Here is a 27,448-nt window from a genome sequence, read left to right on the forward strand (position 1 = left end):
CACGGAATGCGAAGGCGAAAGAGTCTGTCTGAAGATACGGAACAACCTAAGCGGTTGCAATTATATACTGAATTTGGCCAGGATCAAGATGGCATTCCTGCTGCTGTGTACCTTTATGGAACGGTTATATAGATCACTTTAAGATTAAAGATATGATTAGGGAAAAGGTTGACGCATTCTGACGGTCTTGAGAATGAGGATGCTAAGACTTGGGGGACGTTTGGGCGATACGCATAGTTGCGATTAGAAGTTATCGCGAGTAAATTTTGCATGAATATAAGTAAAATTTCGGCTAAAAGAACATGAGAAATTGGCAATAGTGATTGCCACTGTAAGATGCACGAGTGGAAACAAAATACGGATTGGTAACTGTTGCTGGATGCCAGACTAACAGCTCATCTCGATGTGGTCTGCCTGGTAACTGGACTCAACATAGAAAACCTCCATGATCTGGCGGTGATGGAGCATAAAGAGAGAAAGCTTACAGACCTTTTGGTAAAGCTATTATCAAGTGGCAATGCCAAGGGCGGTGTTCATCCACGGGCATAGACCACACGTCAGTCTAGAGATATAATTCTTTATTCTGCAACGTATCTGTAGTATCTAGGCCGCATCCTCAAGGATTGAAAGAAGGGATTTGAGTACCATTCTTGCCAAAATAGACACATTTGATCATCCATGTAACTTCACATCCAGATCTGCCAGAATCTCTTGCAGAATCTTCAAGGCCCCCTCCTTGGCCACCAAGGCCGAAAAAGTCGCTTGTAAGACCGAGATGCCACACTCATCCCTTTCTGCAACATTTTGCATCCTTGTATGGTATGGGAAACCTAGTGTTGGTACGTCACAGCCATCCTGGCTCCGTGCCGCTCGTAGCATACAGATCTGCGAGGAACGACATTCGCCGGTGCATTCTGGCTGTACCCAGCCTCTGCTGAGACGTAGCATGTATTCATCAAAGGTTGTATGATTCTTCTCGAAGACCTCGGTGACGTTGTGCCAGAATGAAGCGGTGAGCTCCGCCGTATCGTCGATTAGGGGAGGGTTCGTGAGTGGGCCATATGCCTCCTTTGCAGAATAATACTTTTCCCACACGGGACCTTGGGTCTGGTATGTAGGAGACGTCATGTCGGCGCTGTAGGTAGTTGCATCGAGGACAGCAAACGTCACAGGATCAACATCGTAGACACGAAAAGATGGCATACCCGACATGGGAGTGAGTGAGGGGCCGACATATGATGTTATTAGAGCATTGTTAAAGGTCTTTCCCGGAGCATCACTGTATGTAATCTGAAAATGATCTCTGTGGGTGTGACCAAAGAACATGGCTGCGATGGTTGCTGAGTATCGGTTCACTACCTGGTTCAGGTAATTCGACTGATCGTGAAATGCATTCCGGTCACCGAGCGGCATATGTCCAATAATATAGACACGCTCTCCAGCTTTCTCAGCAGCGTGGAGTTCTTCAACAAGCCAATCGATCTGACCGCTGGGATCGCGCAGCATCTTCCTCTGAAAAAGCCAGAAATTCCCACGGTAAAACAGATTTGTGTTGAGAGAGATAACGCGCAAGTTGCCATGGGGATACTTAGTTGAATAAGCACCGATTCTTGCTGCTGTAGAGGCTGATTCATGTCCAATCCAGCGAGACCATGTCCCTGCGAGAAGGTCGTAGATCCATGAGGATGCGTCGCCAACAGAACTAGGCTGGTAGGCATTCGTGGGATGGGACTCGTGGTTGCCAGCTGTTCCGTAGACTATACCGAGATGTCTATCCATGTGCTCATATGACCGAATAACTTGATAGGTTAGTCTTTTTAGAGTGAAGGATTTTAGTCAAGGACACTCACTTTGGTGCTCATTATAGTCCCAAGATGTGTTCCAGATTGAATGATCGATAATGTCTCCGGTAAAAATCGTGAAAGCGGCATCGGGTACCAACTTTTTGATTGCTTCATACATGCTAAGCTCAAGAGAAGCAGGAGAGTCACAAGTATGCTCCCCATATGGTCCAGCCGGAGATACCGCGCTCCCAGGCTCGTCATCTTCTGTGGAAGGTCTTCTAAAGTCAACGAGCAGTACCATAAGCTCTGGGAAAAGCGTTACTTACCTGCAGCATATTGGTTTGCCACACTCTGAATTCGACCCTTCAGTGTAGAGCTGGTCAACATGTATATCGGAATAGTGAACAACTTTGATAGGGTCTCTTCCGCTCGAGACTGGACGCTTTCGGCGCAAGTGATCAGGAGGCACAGGGACTTCCCATTCGTCTATAGCAGGATAGCGGCAGAGACCTAGAAATGTTACGCAAAAATGCTGCGAAGTCTTTGAGCCGATGGCAACGTTTCTCAACGCCTCGGCTATAATAGGCCCTTGAAGCTCGATGGTTCCATCACAAACATCTGCATCCTCGACCTTCGATTTGTTAAATATAGGTTTGCATCTTATAAGGACTTATTAGGCTACCTTTGACTTTTTGCATACGTCCTGTAGGGTGTTGACAAAGTGTCGATCACCCAGATTCGCGAGGCTCTTGAAAGTCAATAAAAGGCCCTACACCGTCATCTTCAGCCCTTTGTAATCACACTCATGGCTAGCTGTGACTTACCTGACATCCCGAACAAGACGATACACCTTGTATCTGTTTCCATACTCGATCTGCCCAGTCATTTGTGTACAAAGTCTTTTGGTTTTCATTGAGACCTTCAGGCACGACAGCCTGTCCGTCAGTTCCGATAACCGCTGCTATGACTCCGAGACAGGGTAGGAGAGTTGTTGGTAATCGCATCTTTGTCCAAGTGAAAGAAGGGGGGGAAACGGTTGATCTCAGTAATGGCGAAATAAGAGAACGAGGCATACATTGAACCTGTTTATACAACACAAGTGAGCTCTACTCCGTAGAGACTATCAACTTATTGCCATCTTAGACAAATCATCTCCCAAATGGGCATAGTGCCACCACTATAACGGCCACATGACCTAATTAGAGCAGTCACAGGAGCGCATAATGTAGGTAGACAGAGGAAAACGTCACCGCTGGTCCATGTCTAGTCTCCAACAGCCAGCCAACAACTAAAACTACTTAATTACTCCGATCTCAAATCCGCCCATCAAGGAGGTTAGCAGAGGCTTAACATATACAATAGTTGCGTGATTATTTCTTATTCATATCCATACATACGTCTATTTCGTACAGCTCCTTTCATGCCTTAAATCCAGACAAATGTAATATACAAGACCGATGATGATGAGTTATACATCTGCGCCATAGATAATGATACAAGGAGCACCTCGCTCCAATTCAAGCAGGCTTTTGAATATCCATAGCATTACACTTTTTGCAGCTGGCCTGTTCTACTCCTTTATCGGAGATGTCTTCGTCTTCTCCCTCGACTGTGCTTTCTTTTCCGAGCCCTTCTGACGCGAATGCGCCTCTTTCCGCTTGTTTGTGTTAGTCTTATTTCTTGCGTCAGCTTCCCATGCAAGCTTCACGCCTGTCTGTTCCTCCCTCTGCATGACCGAGTCTCTGTACTTCCTCCCAGCTTCTGTGCGTTCCGGTAGTGTCCCTCCCCACATTCTGTGCCACTCCCTCTCGCGATCCTCAGGGGTTGATACAAGCGCCTTCTTCCTGCGCTTCTTGAGTTCCTTCAGAATTTTATGCGCTCTGTCTGATTGAAGCTCCACGACTGTGTATTCTACTTTCCAGTTGATTGGTTCCTCATGGTCGGAGCAAGAGATACGTTCCACGACCTCGCCGTCGACCATGTTGCGGACTGTGACATACAAACCAAGAATGTCCTTCTTTGGTATGTTGTCACTTTCTTCATCGGGTCTTGCTTCTTCTGTCAGTGAGGGCTTGTCTGCTCCAGAGGTCTTGACAGATTCTGCTGGAGAAACCTCAATGGTGACTGTGTTGCTTTCATCAACCTCGCTAATCGGCTCCTTCTGGTCTCGCACCAATTCCGACAAAACTCGCTCAAATGTCCCCAGACTGTTATGGTTGTTGTCAACACCCTGAGCAAATTTGATGATTAGGTCCTTGAGAGTAGCATCTGCTGAGTCGTCGCTGTTTATTGAGATGTCAGTTCCATCGACAGCGTCGCTAAGTATGGAACTATGCCCTTCATCCTCAGCCCTAGTCTCGACAGCTTCGGTGAGGCTAGACTCTGTCTCTTTACCAGCGTATTCCACATCTTTAGAATCCACGTCATTATTGGAATTGTCGCCTTCAGAGGCCTCAATGGATTGGAGCAGTGCATCCTCAGTTTCGGAAGAGGATTCACTCGTATCCAGTGCGTCCTCTTCTGCTGAACCCTTCTGAGTTGTGTCCTCAAGTTCACTGCCTGCTTCCTTGTTGTCCTTCAACTCTTCGGTCAAAGCCTCAACAAGTTCGTTGATGTAGGTTTCTCTCTCCAGCTCGGGCTTCCCAGTCAGCAAACCACTCTGCTCAAGAGCTTGCTCGATGGCCTCTCGCACACCTTCCAAGCCGGCGGCGTCATCCTCCACAGTTTGGTCGACCTTCGCCATCATCTCATCCCACGACTTCTGTCTCTCGGTCGATGATAGCTTTTGAGTCTCTTTCTTAGTCTGGGGCTCAGCTCCGTCACTCATTCGGCTCTTCTCTTCATCCTGTGGAATACGCAACATGTTGTCTTTAAACATGGCCACGGCTTCACTCCCCTTCTCCTGGGTTTTTTGCATCTCTTCATCGCTAACAGGCTCGGCGAAGAAATAAGTCAAGGGGGGGTTCGTTGGTCGAGTCTCGATATGCAAACGAAGTGACTTTTTAGGGAAACGCTTCGTAGCTCTGTCCAAAAGATCGTTCAAGAGTTTGACACTGACTTTAAACTCCTCATTTCCCACACTGCGGTTCGAGGTTCCATGAAGAGCCTCATCCATTTCCTCGAGGCTAATATACTGGAAACCAAATATTCGTTGTGTGTTATGGAAAGCAACGAATATACCATCCATTCGGCCCATGCGCACTTGCAAAGAATACTTGAGGAACGCCGCTCTGATCATGTCGTAGTACTCACGTTCGAAAGACTCCCAAGTACCGAAACGGCTACGAATCTCATATCCAATGCCTTTTTGATAGCCCTCAACATCCATGCGGATGGAAACTACTGCACGGGTTTTCAGATCAAACATGCCTGTTCCTGGAAGTCGTGGATCATGAGCATCTAGCTGTGACCGCATCATAAAATCACCTAGCGTAGAGAAATGAAATGCTTCATCGGCATTCTTCTCCTCTTCGGATAACTCATGCGAACGGCTTCTCCTGTACTTTTCGAAATGGGGTTTGTTGAGAGTGAGAAGCTTTTCCATTGATTTCCCGAGCATGCTCAGGACGTTGGCTGTGTCGAATTCTTTATCGGCGTCAATAGCATACACACCGTCTTTATAACGGGCGAATGCGGCAGCAGGACCTCGGGTCAGCGCGGTGAACGTATCATATTCGACCTTGAAAGAGCGGGACAAGTGTCTGAAGCTTAAGGGCCTCCACGCTGAGAGAAGAAAGTGGAATTGGGAGAGCATGGCCGTCATACTAGATGTTGAGCCACAGTACTTCTTCTTATATTTGGCACACAAGTCTGTCAACCGACTGTCCTTGGAGGACGTCACATACTCTTTCAGAGCGTCGAAGTCAAACTCATCAACGGGCATGATTGAAGCAAGGTATGGGTCAAAGTTGTAAACCCGCGTCCGCTGATCTTGAAGCTGGTAGGGTCCGCCGTTGAAAAGAACCTTGTCCAGCTGATGGGCAAGCGTGGGGACGCTTCGCGTGGATTCTTCTTCAACTGCTTTCAGCTTGAGGCTTTGGGGCATAATGGTGTAAACTGGAGGCAAAGCCTTCTTCTGCTTTTTGACAGTCTTCGACCTCTTCTTCTTCGACGGTGGAGCTGCTGCACTGGGCTCTGTCTCATGACTATTTGCTATGATATGCTGATCCAGTTCGGGGGAGGGAGTGGTATAATCTTCTTGAGTGGCGGTCTGGTCTTCCGAAGGTTCTGTAGCCAGCTCTTGTTGCAACTTCTCTTTCAGTGATGCCCAGGCACCAGTCTGCTGATCAACTACTCCAGAGCTGGCGTCTGATGAGTTGGCTTTATCAGTCCTCTGTTGTTCCTTTGGACTACTTGGCTTGGATCCCTTAGTTTTCTTCTTTCTCTTCGCCTTGTCGATACCATAGACTCTCTTAGCCACAGCCAATGCATCACTGATATCGGTTTCAGTTGTCCCCTGTGTAGATCCTTTTACCTGAAGACGAGCAGCTCTTCTCTTTTTGTCCTCTTTTTTCTTTTCCGCAACTTTCGCTCCCTTTCCAATCTTTTCCGAGGTGGCCTTCTTTGAATTGAGTGCATCGTCGGAATCGGGGGCGGGTTTAGGCGTCGGAATCGAAGTGTCGTCCGGGCTAGTCTCTGTCGCAAATAACCGGGGGGAACATTGTCGCGGGCATCGTAGATGGGGCCGGCAGATATGCGCAAACGTGGCCGCGGGGGGTATTCCACGCCGTAGTCGAAGCATCGGGGCGTCTTTGACGAAGTCGATCAACTTTGGAGAAAGTTGGCCAAAATCAAGAGGGGAAAAACTTCGTAGGCGACGTTAATCCAGAAAAAAAAATATTGAATCATCAACGGCTCCGGTATAATGTCGGGTCAGACGATACGTCGTATGGCACGTGATTGGTCAATCACTACTCCGTACCTCGAGGATCCATCGCATGCACCTACCTACCTTAACCATTAGCCACAACACTTCGTCATTTCCGGAGCCCTCCTAACGTGAAAGGTTAAAAGAGGACACCCACCGCAGAGACTCTTGCGGGATCTTCTCATGCGATAGCAATGGGCGCGAGTGATTCAAAGCTCGTTTTCAAACGGGGCATTTTTCGTTTATCAGAAGAACGGCATATCCCAGCGGATGATGCATACTGGACCTCTGTTCGTCGCCTGCTCCACCCAAAGTCCTACTTTACCTTTCCATGGATAACTCGTTTACTGACATGATAACACGCAGTTTTGGGAGCTTCCCGAGTCTTCTGAGGATGTCTTTAGTTTATTTACACCTGCCGACATTCGAAGAACTCGAGATCGAGCACTCGAAAACCTAGAAACTCTCATCCTAGCCATCACTTCTCGTCTATTCATACTACGTCATCACCCATCTTTCCCTGATCCTGAACTTGCTCCAGAACGCGAGGCCCTGAACTGTATCCGAGTACTCACACGTATCTTGCCTTACTTGTATGAAAAGGAATCTCTCAGTGACTGGGAGCAACAATTTTTCTGGGCCCAACGAAGGAAACGCACCCGGCATGGTGCTATCGCCAACGAGATCATCTTTGACGAAGCTCAGGAGGCTGAGCGCAAGACGCAAACTGCCGAGTTCGAGGAGGTCAAGCCACTCGCTGAAGAGCTGGTAGACACGCTGGTAGATTTGCTATTCTTTTCTGATCTCACTTTACCACGACAACCCAATGGCCGACCGAAAGTTAGCTATGCGATTTGGCAGAGTGGGGTGGGTTGCAACACAGCCGTTGCAACCACAAAAGAATATGAAAGCAATCGATCAGAGATTCTGCGGCTTCTCCTGACGCTTTCTGGCCAGAGCCTGTACATGACTGCTGGTGTCCTGCCGCAGTTCGGCGTACGGACGTTAACACACTTATGCGCTTGCCCAGACAAGCAAGTCGTGCTCTCCGTGCTTTGTTCCCTGCTCAACACAGTCGGTCCACCTGGGGTCTCCCGGCTTCGAGGTACTGATGCTGACTTGACTTATAGACGTTGAAATACAACCCTGCTACGTGGCGCGTACCTTATAACACCCTTGTGTTCAAGGACGGCAAGCAGATGCTTGTGACATACTCACTACAGTTCCTCTTGGTGCTCTTGTTGTACCCTATTCCTGAGAACCCATCGAACCCATCGCCTAAACACTCTTATCGTCACTTTCTAGGACGACTCCACCGGCCCCAAGATTTTCAGTTTATTGTGGACGGGATGACTCGAATTCTAAACCAACCACTTCAAGAGAAGACTTCATATCTTCCAGGTTCTCAGTCATCTGGCCACTTTGCCCCTGAAATACTAATGTTATTCTGGGAGATCCTTCAATGCAACAAAAGGTTTCGATCTTTCATCGTGGACACCGAAAGGGCGCATGATTTTGTTGTGCTGGCCTTGTTCTACGCTCTTGAGTATAAGAATGATGCTACCAAGCAAGGAGTTGTGCGCATGTGCGCTTTTTTGCTCCAGACTCTAAGCGTGGAGACTAACTTTGGCGTCAACTTGAACAAGTACTTCGAGGGGCAGGAGAGTCTACCAATGTCTATTCGTGTACCGGGATTCCGAGGGACCTATGCGGACTTTCTTATCCATTCAATCTACAATCTGATCACGACAAGTCAAGGGAAGCTATCGGCGATATACCCGGCTCTGTTGGCGGTGATCAATAACATCGCACCTTATCTTGAGGGGCTGAGCAGCACTAGCAGCTCAAAACTGATGCAGCTGTTCTCTTCTATGTCCTCGCCTTCGTTTCTACTTGCAAATGAGACTAATCACGCTCTGCTCCACTCACTGCTGGAATCAATTAGCTCAATACTGGAGAATAAATACCAAAAGAACCCTGAGTTAGCATTTGCTATCCTCAAAAACAAGAAGAGGGTTGAAGCCTTGCGCTCATTCACTCTGGAAAGTGGCCAAGAGGAGATTGAGAGAAGAAACAGAAGAAGAAAGGATTCAGGACACCATTTTGATCCATTCGATGCTGCATCTGTGCGCAGCTCAGTTGACAGCTTGAGGAGTCCAAACAGCGCCCAGCCCCGGCACTCGTCATTGGAAGAAGTTCCAGAAGACGGTGCCTTCGCGATTGGAGACGATGACGATGACGATGACGACGACGACGATAGTGACGATGAGGAACGGCAAGAGACCCCTGCACGGTCAACGTCAAGTGAAGCTCCGTCTCGGAGGTCATCAACCCCCAACGTTGAGGATGCCGTCCCAACTCAATTGCGAGGGATGTCCGAGAAGGCTCGGGGCAAGATGCCAGCGGGTGTTCCCACCTTCTCGCGGCAAAACAGCACCACGAGCCTAGGCGGGCGCTCGATATCAGGACAATCCCAGGCAGGTGCATTTGAGCCTTCGGCCCACTGGATCGACAGCTGGCTGCTCGAACTGCCTCTCCACACAATCCTGGCAGTCATTCAACAGGTGTCTGCCCTCTTGCCGCGACAAGAGCTGGCAGCCGATATGCCAACACCAGAAACACTGCGACGAATTTCAGGTGTCCATGTCGTTGGCATTGAGCCATCGGCTCCCCGTGTCCATTCTTTCGAATGGTCCCAGCTTGCGTTGGGTTGGTATGAGTCTCTGCTATGGGGGGTTATCTTTACAACCGAGATGCAGGTTTCTAGAGGAACCATGGGCATATGGAATGGTACCGCTATCAAGCTTTTCAGGGTCCAAGAAACAGCGCCAGAGGGCCCAACACTGACATCTCCTCGAGGGGCTGTTGACGCTGTGGGTAGCAACATTGTCTCGCGGATAGGGCAGATCAACCTCCGGGGCGGGCCGCAGGGAAACAGCCAGCCGCCACAGCGAAACAATTAAGGAGGACACACGAAGAGTTCAACAAGGGCGCTTGCTCAACAACACTTAGTTGAGCAATTAGAACTTCTTGCACTGTTTGGCAACTTTTCATCGAAGAGGGAGCGCTGAGTCCTAAAGCTAAGCAGCTGCTAGCATGACGCTATTGTTTCACGACCCGCCATTGTTGATTCCAACAGTGTTCATCGTGTAGAATAAGAGAACGAATGTTACATGGGAAGCGAATTGGTGGGGTAGTCTAGAAACAGGCGTTTGGGTATGGATTGGAGTCAATCAAAAACTCACATTTGCATCAGAGCGGCTCAGTTCATGCTGTTTTCTATGCACATAATCACATGCGCTGTTCGCCCTCGTCTCGTCAGCTTTGACTATCTCCTAGCTAACATGTGGCGCGTCGAGATGGAGGTGGCTAATATGACTCAAGACCAGCCACAGCCAACAGGATCCAGGAAACCCCCTCCTGGACAGTCCCACACCGATTGGATTCCTTGTTTTCAAAAGCCAAAGTTGGCAGAAGTAGGCAAACAACGTGATTTATGCCAGCAAAGCCGCAAGGACAAAGCAAAGCCACGTCTAATGCCTGGAGTGATCATTTCCGAAGGGTGCAAGGGGGACCCGTACGCACCGCCACCACCGACCGGGGAGCTTCACTTTTATAGCCAATCATAAGCCGTCCTGGACCATTTGTGCCGTGATCCCCATACGCTAAAGCCACAGTAGTCATCAGCCACGTCTCAAGGTCTTAATTCTAGCAGCTATCGCGACAAGGGTCTTGTTGAAGGGTGGGTTGTAAGGGTCCAGGTCCTGTTGTTTTTTTGGCCGGGTTACGGTTCAACAGGAAAGCAACTCAGCTTATTGATGCAACTCGCAGTCGGTCGCATTTTCTAATTTCTCGGTTCTCACCCTTCTCAAAGTGTCCCTTTGCTAGCTTTTCGATTTCGCTCTGCTTCATTTGGTCACTACTGAAGCCTGGACATCTTACATCATATCAAAGTCGAGCAGAACTGAATTTGCTGATACAACACTAGAGCATGTCTCAACAGCAACCCGGAGACTCCGGTGATGAGGTACAGCCTTATCGTATCCGTGTCAGTACCTCAACGAGAGACACCCTCCTATCGAGGAGCTACTAACCATTCGCCTTTTTACAGGTATCAAGCAAGTATCTTGATATCACGCGGCAGAAACTAGAGCTTACCCGGCTGCCCCATGAGCCTCGTTCAAAAGATTGGTGGGAGCCAAAGCCTCAAGTTGAGTCTCTTGTTGACTTTTGGTGAGTGGTTCTGTGAGAGAGCTGCGTAGGGCGAGGCTCACGTATAGTCCCTAGGCAAGAATCATTCTCATGGCAGAACCACGAAGAAGAGCTGAACCAAACTCTTCCCCAGTTCAGAACAAGTTTTCAAACTTCCATTTCTTCAACGCCAGTCAGGCTTCATTTTATTCACGCCCGCTCTCCTCATGCTAACGCTGTTCCTTTGCTCTTCATACCTCCTTTCCCTTTGACCAACCTGTCGCTAGGTCACCTGGTTCAGCCGTTAAGTGATCCTGAGGATGCTGGTACAAACCAGCCGTTTCATGTTGTGATTCCGGCCTTGCCTGGCCTGGGTTTCAGCGATGCCCTTCCTTCTAATGCACCTCCTGTTTCTACAACAGCTCAACTACTGGACAGCTTGATGAAGAGATTATCATACAAACATTACGTTGGAAGTAACGCCGGCTCTGCTTCAATTTCGCCTGCTGCTATTGATTGGAGACTGGCCCGGCACCTCTCAATTCATTATTCAGAATCATGCCTGGGGTTTCATTTTATTGCACCTCCTCTGACATGTCCTACACTCTCGGGCTCGGCCAGTGAGTGGTTAAAATGGAAGCTTGCTCGACTCTTGGGCTCTTCAATTCTGGGTTACTCCAAAGACGACCTCTCAGCTATACAGAAGCAAAAGACGACACAGTTCAGCAAGAAAAAGTCGGCTGTTGACCTGAGACAGCATAGTCGCAGTGACTTTGAACCAAACACGCCGTCATATGCGCTGTGCGACTCTCCGACAGGCCTCCTCCTCTATGTGCTGAAACTGCTCCGGACTCTTGGTCCCAAGAAGGAACTCACACCTGAAGACATCATCACTCTCACTTGTCTCATATGGCTACCTGGCCCTGAGGCTGCTCTGCGATTCTGGGCTCAATGCGCGTCAGAGATTGAGCCTGTGGAGGAAAAGAAGACGACTAAGAAACCCAAGGTTGCCATTACCGTTTTCACTGGGGACGATGATCAGGTTGAGCTGCAACGGACACTCCCACGACCTGCAAAGACCATGTACTCTTGCCCTGTCTGGGCTAATAGGGAGTACCACATCGTGCACCTCAACCGAGCCCCTGGAACTCCAGGTTTCTTGGCTTGGGACCGGCAAGATGTGATAATTGAAGGAGTGCGTGGTCTAGTGAAAGCAATATTGGCAAAGGATAGAAGGATGCAGGTTGCTGAACAACCTGGGGCTGTTCTTCAGGATCAGCTCGAAGTGCAGGATGGCCGAATAGCTCAAGCAGATCTGTCTGGAACAACAGTCCAGGATCCGAACGCCAGTCCGGGTGAGGGGCTTCCTAAAACTGGTGTACAGAAACCAGCAGGGGACGATCATCAACACCTTGTCCCTCCGCAAGCAGCTATACACGGAGGTACTCATTGATGAATATCGACAGGATGATGTTTATGAGGGCAAGTGGGTGGTGGAACTTAATTCGACACCGTCATGTCGGTTCTTTTTCTCTGAGTCTCGTCACTTGCTATGAAAACAATAAGCTTATGAGAAAAATTATATACCAAAAGTCTGACAGCAGACTAAAGTTTCCTACGTTGTGTCTTATCTAGTCGAGACACCGTCTTTTTAATTGAATATTACTGAGCTGTTTATACTTGACGGCTATGGATGTTGCATCTATATCAGTGAACTCGGCTCACCTGTAGTGAGACTCTTTTGAATTGATGCTACATTAGCGTAAAACTATTTTCACAATCAAGCAGTATGATGAATCGCCAAAATTAATGGCAACCTTTCCTCGTGGCTACAGTTGAATAATTGAGGTTCAAGGTCTAGGTACATCAGATAGCGAGTGGCTGGTTACCCTACGCGATAGCTCCGACCTAGTGACCCAGACGGGCCTTAGATAGGTACTAAGACAACCCCTTTGGTGAGCCAGATGGTGACTTAACCAGCTCCTACCCCTCTACCCGACTTCTAACAGCGAACACGACTTGACTCTGTCTATATGGACACATTGCAGACCTACGAGCCTTCTATTTTCTCAGAGCTGTCTTAGCACTATCCATCGTTTTCTGCATGGCGACGATGCGCCACGAAACAGTCCATTTCTCTTAATCGGCCCGCCATCTCCCAACCTCATACTCATCATGTCGAATCGATACGACCGACCTCACCGCGAAGGTAACGGCTATGGCAACTTTGGACGCTCCAACGATGACTACCGATCCGGGTATCAAGATGGCTACGGTAGCGATCGATATGCTACACCGCCTACCACCCAACAGCCGCGACCACCACCTAGTCTTCGACAGATGTCCTCCCGATCACGTATACCACAAGTACAAGCTCCACCACAACCAGCAGACACTCATGCTGCACGGCAAATCACCGAGGTTATCGACCATATAAAAAAAGAATGGCCTGCAATGTGTCAAGACGATTGCGTCCCTGTTCAGCTGGCGCTTCAGCTGCTCGACAGGAGCTCGGTTGGTCGCGCCCACGAATACACCCAGTTCCAGCAATCACATAACTACCTGCAAGAGTCGCTCAAGGGTATCGTCCACGAACACCACCAGGGCTTCAACAGTTCTATAGGCACATTTCACAAAATTCAAAGTAGCATCCAGCAGTCGCAGAAGCGAGTACGTGCCTTGAAGGAATCACTGGCGAATTCCAAAACGAGTCTCTGCGCGACGGATCCTGAGTTGAAGAAGCTTTCAAAATCATCACAAGAGTTTGACGCCTTGGTGCAAACTCTTAATGAGTTGGATGACCTCCGAGCAGTACCGGATCAGTTGGAGGCAAGGATATCGGAGAAGAGATTCTTGACGGCCGTGGAAGTGCTTCAGAATGCGTTGCGAAAGCTACGGAAGCCTGAATTGGACGATATTGGTGCCCTTACTGACTTGCGGAGCTATCTTGCAAACCAAGAGACTGCCCTGATGGATATCCTTGTGGAAGAGCTACACGAGCACCTCTATCTCAAGTCACCGTATTGCCAGGAAAGATGGCAGAGCTTGGCTAAATCGCAAGGCGCCGTCACGGAAGGCTTTGGTGATATCAAGCCCATCGCCCCATTTCACGGTATTCTCGATGCCATTGACGTTGACAAGACGGTCCGGGAAGACCCTATGAAAAATCCCGAAGCCGATACATTCTACTATGTAGGACTGCTGGTGGAATCTCTGAACAGGCTCGGACGGTTGCAGAATGCCGTGGAGACTCTTAAGCAGCGACTCCCAGTTGAGCTCTTCACTATCGTCAATGAGACTATCAATGAGGTGGATCAGAGGCATCCCAGCTCTTTACGAGGAGGATCAGCCAGAGGCGATGGTCTTCACGTCTATGGAACACGTGAAACACAAATGCGAGCAGATGTGATTTACGACCTCTTGTGGTCTTTATATGGCAAGTTTGAGGCAATTGGAGAAGGTCATCGTGTGTTCCACGAGTCTATCAAGGTCCTAATCCGAAGGGAAGGCGCTGGAAACAATAGTGCCCTACTTGGAAGCTTCAAAGAGCTGTGGAATCTTTACCAGAACGAGATTAGATCCCTGCTGCATAATTATGTTACGACCGACGCAGATGTCTATCAGTTCGACTCGCCGAACCCAGGAGATACGCTCCATGGCAAGAAAGACATACGAGAGCATCTTTTCAAGTTTTCTGAAGCAAACACAAAGTCTGTTGAGATGACGAGTGAATATGACGCATTGGACAATATCATCCAGGATGCCGTTCCTGGGCTAGGATCTCGAAAGCAAGACAGAAAAGGGCGGAATGTCCAGGAAGGAGGAAGAAGAGGGGCAGGAGCAGGAAGTGATGGTGCGTTTGGAAACAGCCATCAAACAACAGGCTCGTACAAATCTCTGGTGGAACCTAGTGTCTTCAATATGAGCTTGTTACTACCGCCGACGTTAGTCTTCCTGCAGCGTCTCAAGAACATCGTCCCTCCCGGTTCAGACCTGGCAGCAAGCACGCTAACAACATTCCTCGACAATTTCTTGGTCAATGTCTTTCAACCACAATTGGATGAGACTCTCGCCAAATTGAGCGACACCGTCTTTGGGGAGGCAGATGCATTCACACAAGACCCGGCCTGGAGCCAGGTAGCACGTCGGCCTGTGTTCCGAGGAACAACAGCCTTTTTCGAGGTTGTGACAGCTTTTTGTCGTATGCTGGGAACCATACCACCAGACCAAGCACTCAGCTCGCTGATTGTCACTCAAATGATGCGATACTATGACCGCTGCTTCAGCTGGTTCAAAACGCTTGTCGTCAAAGCTCAGGATCCGGCTACCGAGATTAGTAACGACAACCTGAGGTCATCAGCACGATTCTCTCTGAACCAAGGAGAGATACAAGAAACAATGAAGAAGCTTTTCATGTCAGAAGAGATGGACTGGGAATTGGCCGAAAAGGAGATACACTTGTTGATGGAACTCACAGATGAGTCGCCACTCGACTCAGGTGACATCATTCAAGATCGAGAATCCATCTCATCCCTGTGTCTATTGTACACCAGCATGAAGTGGCTTGCTGTTAAAATTGCTGGCCTGCGGCAGATCACAACGCATGACACAGATACATCACGACAAAATCTGCCTCGACATTCGAGCCGAAGATGGACTCTTATGAACGATACTGGCAAGACCGCAGGAGAAGAAGGCCCTGTGTCACTACCACTAACGCAGGAAACTGTACAGTAAGTAATACGACCCAATGGGCAAACATATAACTGATCAATGTTCAGAGCGTTTGACAGCATAGTGTCGTCCTTCGAAGAACTTGCAGGAACTGCGTTACTAACTCTCCACATGGAGATACGGTGCCGCATAGTTCATTCATTGTCCATTGCCTTGTCACCCAAGGTGGCACCCTACCTGCTTGACCAGGAAGTGAGTGAACCTGACCCCCAGATCTTGAGCCTCAACTCGGAATTGGTATTCTTCGACGAGACGATCGTGAAGTATCTCAGAGAGAAGGAGATTGCCTTTATTCGAACGGGCCTGGGGCTGCTTATAAACTGCTATCTTGTGAGCAATGCATGCAAAACGTCGCCTATGAATGACAAGGGCTGTGGGCGTATGCAACTCAACATTCTTGTGCTGCAACAGAACCTCAAGAACGTGGAGGAAGGGGTGAACCTAGCGCGTGCAGCAAATTACTTTTCGCTATATGAACAAGGTGCAGACGCCATTGTAGAGAAGGCAAAGGAGGACAAAGAGCAGCAACGAGGGACCAGCGCGCAGGACCCAGACAACTTTTCGTACGACGAGCTCAAGGCACTTGTCGAGCTCTGCTATAGTGAGGCTATGGCAAATCCTGAACGAGGAATCGCCACTGCAGCCAAGCGACAGATGCAGGACAAACTGCTCGGGCTGAGTGAGCACATGTGGCAGACATAGATGGGCCAAGACGATATGTGATGCACGAAGTGCTTCGCTTCAATGGAGTTGAGGGATTGCTTGGAACAGGTATGTTAGTGGTTGATTTGAAGTGTAAAGTAGTAGCGACGCGTGATGAATGGTTATACAAATCAGGTATGGAACCAAACAAAACTGTTTATGGCTGCTTAAATATCGCCGTAAAACTTGCCGCAGGAAATCAAGCTTGATCGACTGTCACGGAAATACACGTCTCTGTTGTAAGTGGCGGCAAATATCCGTCTGGACCATGCGAAAGCCATGATGAACACAAGAAAAGACCAATGGGGAGGGGATTGTCATCTTATGACCATGCTTTGTGTAGCAAACACAAGAACAAGTGACATCACAGTTGCAGTCTCACAGATTGATTGATCTGAAGCCATCAACTTACTCGCCACTTGGTGAGATAGATCTTCGGCGACTCGGTAAAAATAACACATTAGCTTTTTTCCCTTCCAGGCAGAATAGACTCTATTGCCTCTAATCCAATATCAACTCTCAATAAATAAGCCATTTAATATATGCTTTTATCATGCGTCAACCATTCCGTATGCTGATTAGTCCTCTATCAATTATGCAAGGTGGTCAGAACGTGGATAAAATCATAAAAAACACAATAAAAAACACACTATGTCCCCTCGGAGAGGATTGCAGTCTCACAGAGACGCCAGAATTAGAAATCACTTCCCTCCCCCGCATTTGAGCAACATCTGTGAGTGACGGGATCTGCATGAGGCAGCCCAGCCAGCGGTGGCAATGGTAGAATCCATGGCGATAGGAGACTTGGATTCGGAACGGGTGTGATATCCGTATTGTTTAAAGCCAATAGCATTAGGGGTTGCTGATAAACATCCGTATACCACCTAGGCATACGTGCAAGACGGAGTAGAAAACTTCAATTTACCTTAGGCTGAGGAACCGTAGGTGAAGAATTCAGGGCCAACATCTCGTATTTCGAAAGATATTTTTGGTCTTTCGTGGAGCGTATGTGGATAGATTATCTGGGTACATATAGATATATCTATGGATATCAAAGTTTGAACCTCGAGTTGGAGGACGAGATTAGGGGAAGATCATATTACTGGGTTCAAGGGCGCTAAGATCATCAGTCCAGAATGAACCTTGGATGTGAATTTGTAATGGAAGGATCAAGCATCGAGTCTCAAACGGAGGCGAGATGTCTTTATTTAAAGCTTCTGTATCCAGGCTAGGGGAGGAAAGAAAACTCAGGACCTTGATCCTAAATGACAAAAAGACTTGGGTAACTTAGGATAAATTTAGGATAGCTTTGCTAGATTTAGGATATCCTTTGCTAAGTTTATTTTTGATACCTTAAATTCAGGCCGGAGTTTTCTTGCCCCCCGAGGGCCAGGTTCGTGATATCTCTCGGGGTTCAACATGACGGACATGGATATGGGATGGATTCTCGATCGATCAACTGCTCCACAACACCCAGTTTGCCGTTGATGAGCATATTGTAGGTTTCTGGCACGGTGGACTTAAAACGATTGTTGTATTTGTCGCCGTTCATTTTGCAACATTGAGTTTCGTGGCTAGGCACTTATATCGGACCCTTAAAAACAAGAAGCCACGGCGTTTTTTCTTCAGTCTCTGCTGTCCATTGAATTTCTGCAGTGCGTTATCATTTGCGACCAGGACCTTGGATTTAGGCTGCCCCTGAACCTAATCTCGAAACATGTAGCGGGTCATAGTGTGCTTGCGGGTGCGGTACCTTGCATTGCTAGCTCTTCTCTACCCTACCTTATGCAAGCCCCCCGCGGCCTTCGCCTGGCCGTCTCAAACCCGACTATGTAGTTTAGTAGCCAAGGGAATGGAAATGGGATGGAATTCAGGAGTATTGAACGGGCTTCAGCTGGACCACGCGTGGTTAGGAATGTTAGAGCCCAATATTTTGAGTCTACCGAGGTATTGAGTTAGTGAAAACCGGTAAATCCTGGAAGACAATGGCATTGAGTTTAATGGATGGGAAAGTACGGATAAGAGCTTATTAGTTAATTAATAAGGGACGATTGGCTGCATCTTTCTAACCTAATCGCGGAGCATCTCCTATTAGTCCGGGCCCTTTCTCCTCTGCTGCCAACTTTTATGCAGCCCTTGTCCATCTGAAGCCGAAGCAGCCACTCAGTGTCAGTGACCTCGATGGAACAGTAGCATCATCTGTCAGCCCCTTATCACTTCCGCCACACTCCACTGTTCGAGTGCCGGATTGCAGTGCACTGAGGCACTGCGGAGACGCTGGCTCCAAATGAGAGACACCAGAACCCGTCTGTCTATTGGTCGATTTGAATAATCAATCAACAACAAAACAAAGAGGCCAACCTCTTTTCTCATCTTCTCTTCTCATGTGCCAGGCCAGCCCTTTTATTGCATCCATCCCACTAACTACCTGTTTCATTCCATCATCCATCTCAGGGTCCTTTTTCCCAGTGCCGACCTCCCATTCCAGTAAAGTATCCCCTCAACAGCACCCGTCTAGGTATTTCATGCTTCGAGATTGCAACTAGAAACTCACAAGTTACACCCAAGATTACTATAATTACCTCGCCTATCCCCTTCCCCTGGTGCATCCACTTCTAAGGACCTTACACGACAGTGGGAAGAAAGAAAGAAAGAGAAGACCCCACGCGTCCGAGCGGAGTAGACCACCGGCCAGCAGCCACCTTGCTCCTCTTGTAGCTCCATTTGGCCCATTTGGCTCGTCAGGTTCCCCTGGATTAGATTGGATTGGACAACCAACTCGGGGTTTTGGGACTTTTCGGCGGCATCAATCTTCACCTTAAACCCTACATCATCATCCATTCATCAACAAACTCCATTCGTCGCTCTCTCGCAAATCTTTCTCGCTCGCTCACACTCTTCTTTCCCTTTATTTCACACCGCTTTATTTTAATCGCTAGACCAGGCTCAGGCTCTTTCATCGTGGCTCTTCACCTTGTCTTCCCGTCGCAACCAAACCCCTAGCAACCGACGCTCGTTCACCCTTTTTCGCCGTTCTTCGGGTTTTGAGCCCCTACTGTCGCCACAATGGCAAACACGTATGTCTCGATACCCTCATTCGATATCGCTTACTGCTTTCGCCTGCCGCTGACACTTTACTTTAATAGTTTCGGTGCGACCATCAGGTCTTTCTGGCATACTATGACTAGTTATGACAGACGTATGCGACCCCTGATGCCCGAGCGCAAAACTTCACAAACCACATACTGAACAACTTGCAGACTCCTCATTTGACTCCCCTTATCGAACCGGTCGACATGTCCCCCTACAGAATGGCCGAGGTGGTATTATGACTGGCGTAGCAACAGCCTCCGATTCTCGAAACGATGTCTCATCTCCCTACTCCGACGAAACCGGCCGGGCTTCTCCCCTCCAGCCCGACGGCGCTACTTTCGCCCCAACAAGCGCCCCCTATTCACCTGGCCTGAGATCAATGAGCGCGCGAAATGCCAGTCAGGGCGATGGCTTCGAGGTGCAGAGCCCTGGTGACGTCCCAATGCAAAACTTTGCCGATGGCCTCCCCCCTGCCCCCTCAGTTGCTCACTCCTGGAGGCGTATAGACGCTTGGGCAGATGAAAACTATCCAGAGCTCTACGACCAGCTATGCGAAGGTGCTACCAACAATGATCTGAACGACCTGGAGCATCAGCTTGACTGCTCTCTTCCTCAAGACGTCCGCGACTCGCTTATGGTTCACGATGGTCAAGAACGAGGAGGAATGCCCACCGGAATTATATTTAGCCACATGTTGCTGGATTGCGAAGAGATTGTCCAGGAATGGGATAATTGGAGGACCGTCAATCACCAGTATTTGCTCGAAACATCCATCAACAAGCCCTCTACTCCTTCCAAGGCTTTCGGTGGCAGCAATGAGGCTTCTTCCTCCAAGCAAGGCGCCGCAGCTGGCGGCAGCCCTGGTCCTTGGAGACAAGATCTCCTCTCTCGCCAGGACTGCGTGCCCCCCAATGCTGTTCAAAAGGCATATGCCCATAGCTCATGGATCCCCCTCGTCCGTGACTGGGGTGGCAACAACTTGGCCGTCGACCTGGCTCCTGGTCCTGGTGGCCAGTGGGGTCAGATCATTCTGTTTGGTCGTGACTACGATACTAAATACGTTGTCGCGCGCTCTTGGGCTGCGTTCCTGGCTGTTGTCGCGGATGATCTCAACAGTGGCAAGTGGTATGTGGATGAGGAAACCAACGAATTGAAGCTCCGAGAGTTCAAAGAGACAAGAGTTGAGCCATCGTACTTCAGCATCCTGCGGTGGAGAATGGATCAGAAATACGGAAGAAGGGCAGCCTCAAACCGAAGGTCAATGGGACCCAAGCCTAATTCTCCTCTTGGCTCGCGTTCTTCTTCACCTTATGGTAGTGGTGGTGAGAATGGCGAGCCTCGGGGCCGATCTATGCAACGACTCAGTGGATCATCTCCTTTGGCCAGCCCCCGGCCAGGCGCAGGATACGGAAAGGCGACACCTTTGAGTAAGGTCACAGAGGAGACAACGATTCCAGAGCTGGCCGACGCATATATCCAGCCTGAGAAGCTTGTAGAGGTCGAAAGTCCCCGGCCAAGCCAGGACAGCAAACTACCTAAAGTGACAACCAGCATTCCCCGAGTGGAATCCGACCTCCTCAAGGTGGAAGAAGAGCCATCTCCCAAGGCGAACGGCAAGAAACCCGAGGTGGTGGACGAATCGATGAAGACAATCGAGATTTAAGCACCAAACAATGGACAGTGTATTTTGCAATAGACGAAAGCACGGGGACTGGCATAGGGACAATGATTGCATGAGACTCGTTATTTTTTACCAACTTCTGGCCAGGGCTTCATGCGGAGCGACGCACCGGGATGGTACACACAGAATTGGCGTTAAAGGCGTCGTGAGAAATACGCAAGATTCCATGATCCTTTCTATGAGAGGCGAACTTTTATTTTTTTTATTTTCTTCTTTCTGTACTCTTCGGCTGGAATATTTCCAGGAGGAACGCAGAAATAGCATACAAGCCTTAGTATACTATGATAGCTTTGTTTATTACTCAAGGACGAGATGTGGATAGGTGATCGTTGGGGATAGTCAGAGCTGTGGTTAGACTGCAGCTCGATGCCTCTCACAAGGTAGTCATAGGATGGATGGTAATCAATGTATGAATAAGAATTCACGTTTCCATTTATTTTGAAGATGATGAATTTTGTCAACTGTGGCGAAAGATCTGTCATTAATAGGACAGGCGATGCTAGGGTAAATCATTTGGGCCATGTGCTTCAAATTCTTTACTATAGAATAGTCAATCTTGTTGTCGTGGCTGATTACTGGTCAAAACCTTTGATGCACTGGCGACCCGAGAGATTCCACTGATTGATAAGGATCTTATCTTTGATCTGAAGCTCCAACATGCTTGATCCATCCAATCCTTCGATGAAAGCACCCCACACGAGACCAATAATAGCCAAGCTCTCTCGTGCGGAGCTCAATCGCCGGCACCGGGTCAAACTGTTGTGTGACATGATCTTGTTTCTCTATCATAAAGCGCTCACATAGCGACAGTCGTCTAACAAGTTGTTCGGAGCCTATCGATTATCTGCCAACACTGGAATATCAACAGGACGACACCACGAGTGGGCATAACTATCCACCATGAACACAACCATAGCATCGCGGCGTCTTCGAATTGGCATCGACGTTGGTGGGACTAACACAGACGGTGTCCTCCTCGATCACCTCTTGAGCTCTGGGCCTAATCGTGGAATCATCGCATGGCACAAAGAACCGACAACTGCGAACCCAAGCGTCGGTATCAGCAATACACTCACTACGATGCTCAGCTCAAGTTCTATTCGCCCTCATGAAGTCGCAAGCGTGACTATAGGAACAACGCAATTTGTTAATGCTGTTGTTGAGAGAGATGCTGCGAGACTGTCACGGGTTGCTGTGATTCGTCTCTGCGGACCCTTCTCGAAGCATAACTTGCCTTGTGTCGACTGGCCTGATGACATGAGAGAGCTTATCCTGGGTCACCATGCCCTGGTACACGGCGGGCTGGAAGTTGATGGCCGTTTGATATCCGATATTGATCCAGACGAGATCAAGACGCAGTGTTCGATTATCAAACAAAAAGGGATTAATAGTGTGGTTGTTGTTGGCATTTTCAGTCCTATTGATACAGTGGAACGACAAGAAGAGCGAGCGGCAGATGTCATCAAGGCTGAAATACCCGGTTGTGACGTTGTATGCTCCAAGGGGGTTGCCAATCTGGGCTTTCTCGAAAGAGAAAACGCCGCTATTCTCAACGCCTCCATTCTGCCTTTTGCCCGAAAGACTATTCGATCGTTTCACGAACCGGTTAAGAGGCTAGGCCTGGGGGATTGTGCGGTGTTTATTACTCAGAATGATGGCACTGTCCTGTCTGGCGAACTTGCTGCTCGTTTACCGATCCGAACTTTCTCAAGCGGCCCTACCAACAGCATGAGAGGAGCTGCTTTCCTTGTGCAAGGCAACCTGGACGAAGCCATGATGGTTGTTGATATTGGAGGAACCACATCTGATGTCGGGATTCTACTGGAGAACGGCTTTCCTCGTCAACAGGCAGCTTACAGCGATCTTTCGGGAGTGAGGATGAACTTTTCTTGTCCTGATATCAAGAGCATCGGTCTCGGCGGAGGTTCTATTGTACGGATAGACAGTAGTGTCTCTGTTGGGCCAGATAGTGTGGGATATAAACTTCCTGAGGAAGCAGTTGTATTTGGAGGAAATGTTCTTACAGCTACCGATTGCACTGTCCTAGCAAATCCAGAGCTGAAGATTGGCGACCCAGTCCTCATGAAAGACGCTCTTTCTGAGGATCAGCTAACGAATATTAGTTTGACAATTAAACACAAACTAGAAAAGGTTATTGACACCATGAAGACATCACCCAAGGACATACCAGTTATTCTGGTAGGAGGTGGAGCTGTCATTGCTCCCGATGAGCTCAAGGGCGCGAGTAAGGTTATCAAACCGCAGTGGTCACAGGTCGCCAATGCTATTGGTGCTGCGATAGCAAGGGTGAGTGCGGTTGTGGACAGAGTTCAGTCGACCGTATCCAAATCGACCAACGAGTGCCTTGATGAGGTTAGTCGGGCTGCCGTTGAAAAGACTGTTGAGGCTCGAGCTCTGAGATCGACTGTCAAAGTTGTTGAGAAGGAAGTTTTCCCGCTTCAGGTAGGCAACTGATATGCGAATGCTCTGGAGCTTCCTAACGAGATGACAGTATATCGAAAACAAAACTCGGTTTGTTGTTCGGGCGACTGGAGACTTCGATTTCTCGAAAGACGTTGTTGCCCCTGAATTTCAGGCCGAGCACAGAGACCATCAAAACATGGGACACGATCAGAAGAATACCAAGAACACAGGCCGAAAGCATAATACACGACGAGATGAGGACTTTGATATCCTGTCGTACCGTCCAGATGTGAGAAACCGAACATGGTATGTTTCTGAAAGGGATGTATCATGGATCGCAACAGGTTGCTACATTCTTGGCACTGGAGGCGGCGGTAGCCCCTACGGTCTGATGGTACGACTGCGAACTCAGTTACGCAACGGTGCTATGATTCGAGTGGTCAATCCCGAAGATCTTCCAGACGATGCACGAGTTGGTTGTGGTGGCGGGGTAGGTAGTCCTACCGTTGCGATCGAGAAGCTGGCTGGTGATGAGCTACTCGAAGCTCAACAAGAATTGTACAAGATGTGCAATACTTCCGCTACTCACATGATATCTGTTGAAGTCGGAGGCGCCAATGGCTTGAGCGGGTTGTTGCTTGGGTCAAGTGATCAGATGGACATCCCTACAGTTGACGGAGACTGGATGGGGAGAGCATATCCCACAAAATGGCAAACAACACCTGTTGTTTTCAAGGAGAGGGACCCTATCTGGTCACCCATTGCCGTGAGCGACGGGAACGGCAACGTGCTCGTCATGCCCAAAGCATCGTCCGACGAAGCTGTTGAGCGTATCATCCGCTCTGCCTTGAGCGGGATGGGCTCTCAAGTTGGCGCCGCAGATGCACCTGTCACAGGAGAAGAGACAAAACGCTGGGCTATCGAACATACGCTATCACAGTCCTGGAGAATAGGTCGCGCCTTAGCTCGGGCACGGAAAGAGAACCGCATCGACAATGTCGCTGAAACGATCATCGAAGAGTGTGGCGGCCGAGGAGCCGGCAAGGTTCTGTGGAAGGGCAAAATTATTGGCGTGGAGAGAACCTTGAGAAACGGGCATGTTTATGGCGAGTGTCTCATTGAAGGGGCTGATGTTCGCGATGAACATGTGGCTTCAGGGGATATTTCTGAACAGTTCAGGGGGGTTGTCAAGATTCCCTTCAAGAACGAGAATATAGCTGCCTTGAGAGTCCACCCTGATCGGAAGGAGGAGCTCCAGGAGGATATCCTAGCTATTGTGCCAGATTTAGTCTGTGTAATTGATGCACAGAACGGAGAGGCAGTTGGGACACCTGAATATCGCTATGGGTTGCTTGTTGTGGTTTTGGGAATATCGGCAAGTGACAGGTGGACAGGAACTAAAAGAGGGATAAAGATTGGGGGCCCCGAGGCTTTTGGGCTTGGCCATCTCAAGTTTGAGCCTTTGGGGAAGTATTTCAAACCGAGGAGTGTCATTGATGAGTTTGATAAGCGAAAATAAGTCCCGTGGGCTCAACATTAAGCGAGAAGTTTATATGGATATGGTTCAGAAAAGGATCCTACTGGAAAATTATATACCGAATGTGATGGCTTGTCTTGCAGTCTTTAGCTGCATAAAAACTGTCCTCAAATTCCAGTATATGCTTTTGTGCTCCCACTCTGGGTTGATATTCGGCTAAGGTGAGAATTTGTTCACCTGAGGCCAAACATGGCTAGCGCATGGCCCCACATAACCCACCTCATGACATCCCGCCGCCTTCCATCATAGTGTCTTTCCTTTTCCAAAACACCATCACCAAATTCGATCGTACCATCGCCAACTACTCGCCCAAGTAGTCGCCGTATAACCACATACTAACGAACCATTTGCGCTCTCGTACACTCATCATGGGATCCGTCGTACTTCCCCATCTCAACACCGGCTGGCATGTGGACCAAGCCATTCTCTCAGGTAAATACAACCCCCCAAACCTTTCTGCCTGTCATCCACTAACAACCTCTCAGAAGAAGATCGTCTCGTCGTCATTCGCTTCGGCCGCGATTGGGATCCCGACTGTATGCGCCAGGACGAAGTACTGTACAAGATCGCCGACAAAGTGCGCAACTTCGCCGTGATTTATCTTTGCGATATCGACCAGGTTCCCGACTTCAACCAAATGTACGAGCTGTATGACCCGTGCTCCCTCATGTTTTTCTTCCGAAACAAGCACATGATGATTGATCTGGGAACCGGTGACAACAACAAGATCAAGTGGGTTCTCGAGGATAAGCAAGAGCTCATTGACATTTTCGAAACGGTGTATCGAGGTGCCAAGAAGGGCCGTGGTTTGGTCGTCAGTCCCAAGGATTATTCTACCCGACATAGGTACTAGTCCTGGAAATGGCCATCAGGGTTTGAGATATGGGCGCGGACTGGATTTGGATTTGCTTTTGAGGTGCTAATACGTTTATGATGACTGGAGGAAGATAGGGATATCTGGCTTCCGAGTCGATCGATAATGAGGCTACGATACGATACAATTCGTCAAGACCAATATTATATGGACCAAATGGTGAGATTCCTCGATGCGTATTTGAACCAGTTTGAACCGCTTCTCTGACACAGTCTGTTAAGATATACAAGTTTGCTGTGACAACAGTGCAGCCAGGCTTATGGTCTAGAGAGCATATTACCAGAGGCAAACCAAGAGGTAAGGCTACTGACCAAGCGTAACTGTGCCATTCAACTATGTGAGACCCGTGGACTGCTCATCACGCTTGAGTCATGACATATCGCATTGCCCATATCATAGAATCGCGGGCCCCCAAGATGGAGCACTTGGTGAAGTAAGGAACCATCAGACTGACTTGAAGTACTGCGTATATCAGCAAAAGCTTATAATCCAAACGGCCATATTTCATGGTACTCCCGAGGTGCCTTGGGCTGGAACCACCAACGTCCCAACGTGTTTCGACTTGTCAATGTACAGCAGACTAATAAACCCTTCCAGCCTTTTCTCGTTCAGAATTTCTCGTAGCCTTTTACCGCATCTGCCTTTACGGAGATCAAGAACAAAGAGATCAATGCCCGCAGCATGCATGAACTCCTCATAGCTGCCCGGGAGCCGTGCCTGAAGCTCCATAATGTTCATGTTACCGTCCCAGTCCTGGGCTGCAGCCACTGTGCCTGTATTTGTGCCTGTGCCAGTACTGAGAGCCTGGGCTCCAAATCTTTTCTTGCAGAGATCCCCGATGTTGATTTCCTCTTTTGACCATCCAATGCTGGTGGCCCGGGCATCACCGACGTGGCTGTTATGTGACCAGACAATGGGTTTGTAATCACGACCGCGATGTTCCAAAAGTCTCGTAAGAGTTTCGAACATATAGGTGTCTCGGAGATGCCATGTTTCGTCTCACCCGCCATACATGACTTGATAGTATTGTTCGGCATCTGGATATCCTTCAGTCTTCCTCCAACGGGTTCTTTTCAGGGTCTAGCTTGCCTATCTTTAACAACTCTGGTATTCTGCTCTTCACTTTGCACATCATGCCCTCTTCAAGTGCTGTAAAGTATTCAGTGCGTGTACTTAGATATCCTTGAGCATCGCGATAACGTCTTCCTCATTCCCCTGAAAAGAAGTTGCCGGAGACTCTAGGCCATATTCGTAAGGATCATTTACCAGTGCATCAGTTTACTATATCGCCCCTTTGCGACTTATGCCATGTCCTTGTCAACAGTATCCAGATAGTCAACCACTCCCTTCATCGAAATGCCCATCAAGTAGAGATACAGGCCGTAAAATCCCACTACCTCTTCTTCTTTAAGGTCAGAGTTATCAGAGCGCATCCATCGCCACAAAGTTGTTAGACCAAGCCAAACGCTTGGGGAACCCCTTACTATGACAAGGTCTTCCTATAGTATATGGCTGACAAACAAAAGTCGCTGACTTCAATGTTTCGCCACATCAAAGTAGG

General features: G+C 48.7%; 9 protein-coding genes across 9 annotated transcripts; 6 read left to right on the plus strand and 3 right to left on the minus strand.

The window, feature by feature from the left end:
• Positions 1 to 672: 672 nt before the first annotated feature.
• Positions 673 to 2,788, minus strand: FSUBG_10266 (sphingomyelin phosphodiesterase; the record flags this gene model as incomplete). The annotated part of the gene is made up of 5 exons (XM_036674826.1): positions 673 to 1,799; positions 1,851 to 2,062; positions 2,111 to 2,415; positions 2,485 to 2,553; positions 2,609 to 2,788. The coding sequence occupies 5 exons, from the start codon at positions 2,786 to 2,788 to the stop codon at positions 673 to 675; spliced, it is 1,893 nt and encodes a 630-aa protein (XP_036534227.1).
• Positions 2,789 to 3,354: 566 nt separating this feature from the next.
• On the minus strand, positions 3,355 to 6,525 carry FSUBG_10267 (PET127-like protein; the record flags this gene model as incomplete). Its single annotated transcript, XM_036674827.1, has 1 exon — positions 3,355 to 6,525. The coding sequence occupies one exon, from the start codon at positions 6,523 to 6,525 to the stop codon at positions 3,355 to 3,357; it is 3,171 nt and encodes a 1,056-aa protein (XP_036534228.1).
• A 320-nt stretch (positions 6,526 to 6,845) lies between these two features.
• FSUBG_10268 (uncharacterized protein) lies at positions 6,846 to 9,614 on the plus strand (the record flags this gene model as incomplete). Its single annotated transcript, XM_036674828.1, has 3 exons — positions 6,846 to 6,941; positions 7,018 to 7,647; positions 7,782 to 9,614. The coding sequence occupies 3 exons, from the start codon at positions 6,846 to 6,848 to the stop codon at positions 9,612 to 9,614; spliced, it is 2,559 nt and encodes an 852-aa protein (XP_036534229.1).
• A 1,028-nt stretch (positions 9,615 to 10,642) lies between these two features.
• On the plus strand, positions 10,643 to 12,295 carry FSUBG_10269 (epoxide hydrolase; the record flags this gene model as incomplete). The annotated part of the gene is made up of 3 exons (XM_036674829.1): positions 10,643 to 10,699; positions 10,763 to 10,884; positions 10,939 to 12,295. 3 exons carry the CDS (start codon positions 10,643 to 10,645, stop codon positions 12,293 to 12,295), a joined length of 1,536 nt encoding a protein of 511 aa, XP_036534230.1.
• Positions 12,296 to 13,017: 722 nt separating this feature from the next.
• Positions 13,018 to 16,278, plus strand: FSUBG_10270 (exocyst complex component sec8; the record flags this gene model as incomplete). The annotated part of the gene is made up of 2 exons (XM_036674831.1): positions 13,018 to 15,575; positions 15,624 to 16,278. 2 exons carry the CDS (start codon positions 13,018 to 13,020, stop codon positions 16,276 to 16,278), a joined length of 3,213 nt encoding a protein of 1,070 aa, XP_036534231.1.
• A 3,066-nt stretch (positions 16,279 to 19,344) lies between these two features.
• On the plus strand, positions 19,345 to 21,034 carry FSUBG_10271 (glucan synthesis regulatory; the record flags this gene model as incomplete). Its single annotated transcript, XM_036674832.1, has 3 exons — positions 19,345 to 19,355; positions 19,425 to 19,477; positions 19,539 to 21,034. 3 exons carry the CDS (start codon positions 19,345 to 19,347, stop codon positions 21,032 to 21,034), a joined length of 1,560 nt encoding a protein of 519 aa, XP_036534232.1.
• A 918-nt stretch (positions 21,035 to 21,952) lies between these two features.
• On the plus strand, positions 21,953 to 24,995 carry FSUBG_10272 (d-amino acid hydantoin hydrolase (hydantoinase); the record flags this gene model as incomplete). The annotated part of the gene is made up of 2 exons (XM_036674833.1): positions 21,953 to 23,515; positions 23,565 to 24,995. 2 exons carry the CDS (start codon positions 21,953 to 21,955, stop codon positions 24,993 to 24,995), a joined length of 2,994 nt encoding a protein of 997 aa, XP_036534233.1.
• A 386-nt stretch (positions 24,996 to 25,381) lies between these two features.
• On the plus strand, positions 25,382 to 25,866 carry FSUBG_10273 (thioredoxin 4A; the record flags this gene model as incomplete). The annotated part of the gene is made up of 2 exons (XM_036674834.1): positions 25,382 to 25,445; positions 25,499 to 25,866. 2 exons carry the CDS (start codon positions 25,382 to 25,384, stop codon positions 25,864 to 25,866), a joined length of 432 nt encoding a protein of 143 aa, XP_036534234.1.
• A 525-nt stretch (positions 25,867 to 26,391) lies between these two features.
• On the minus strand, positions 26,392 to 26,856 carry FSUBG_10274 (erythromycin esterase; the record flags this gene model as incomplete). The annotated part of the gene is made up of 1 exon (XM_036674835.1): positions 26,392 to 26,856. The coding sequence occupies one exon, from the start codon at positions 26,854 to 26,856 to the stop codon at positions 26,392 to 26,394; it is 465 nt and encodes a 154-aa protein (XP_036534235.1).
• Positions 26,857 to 27,448: the final 592 nt, after the last annotated feature.

The sequence above is a fragment of the Fusarium subglutinans genome (assembly GCF_013396075.1).
Source record: "Fusarium subglutinans strain NRRL 66333 chromosome Unknown NRRL66333_c0000176, whole genome shotgun sequence".
NCBI classification, from domain to species: domain Eukaryota; kingdom Fungi; phylum Ascomycota; class Sordariomycetes; order Hypocreales; family Nectriaceae; genus Fusarium; species Fusarium subglutinans.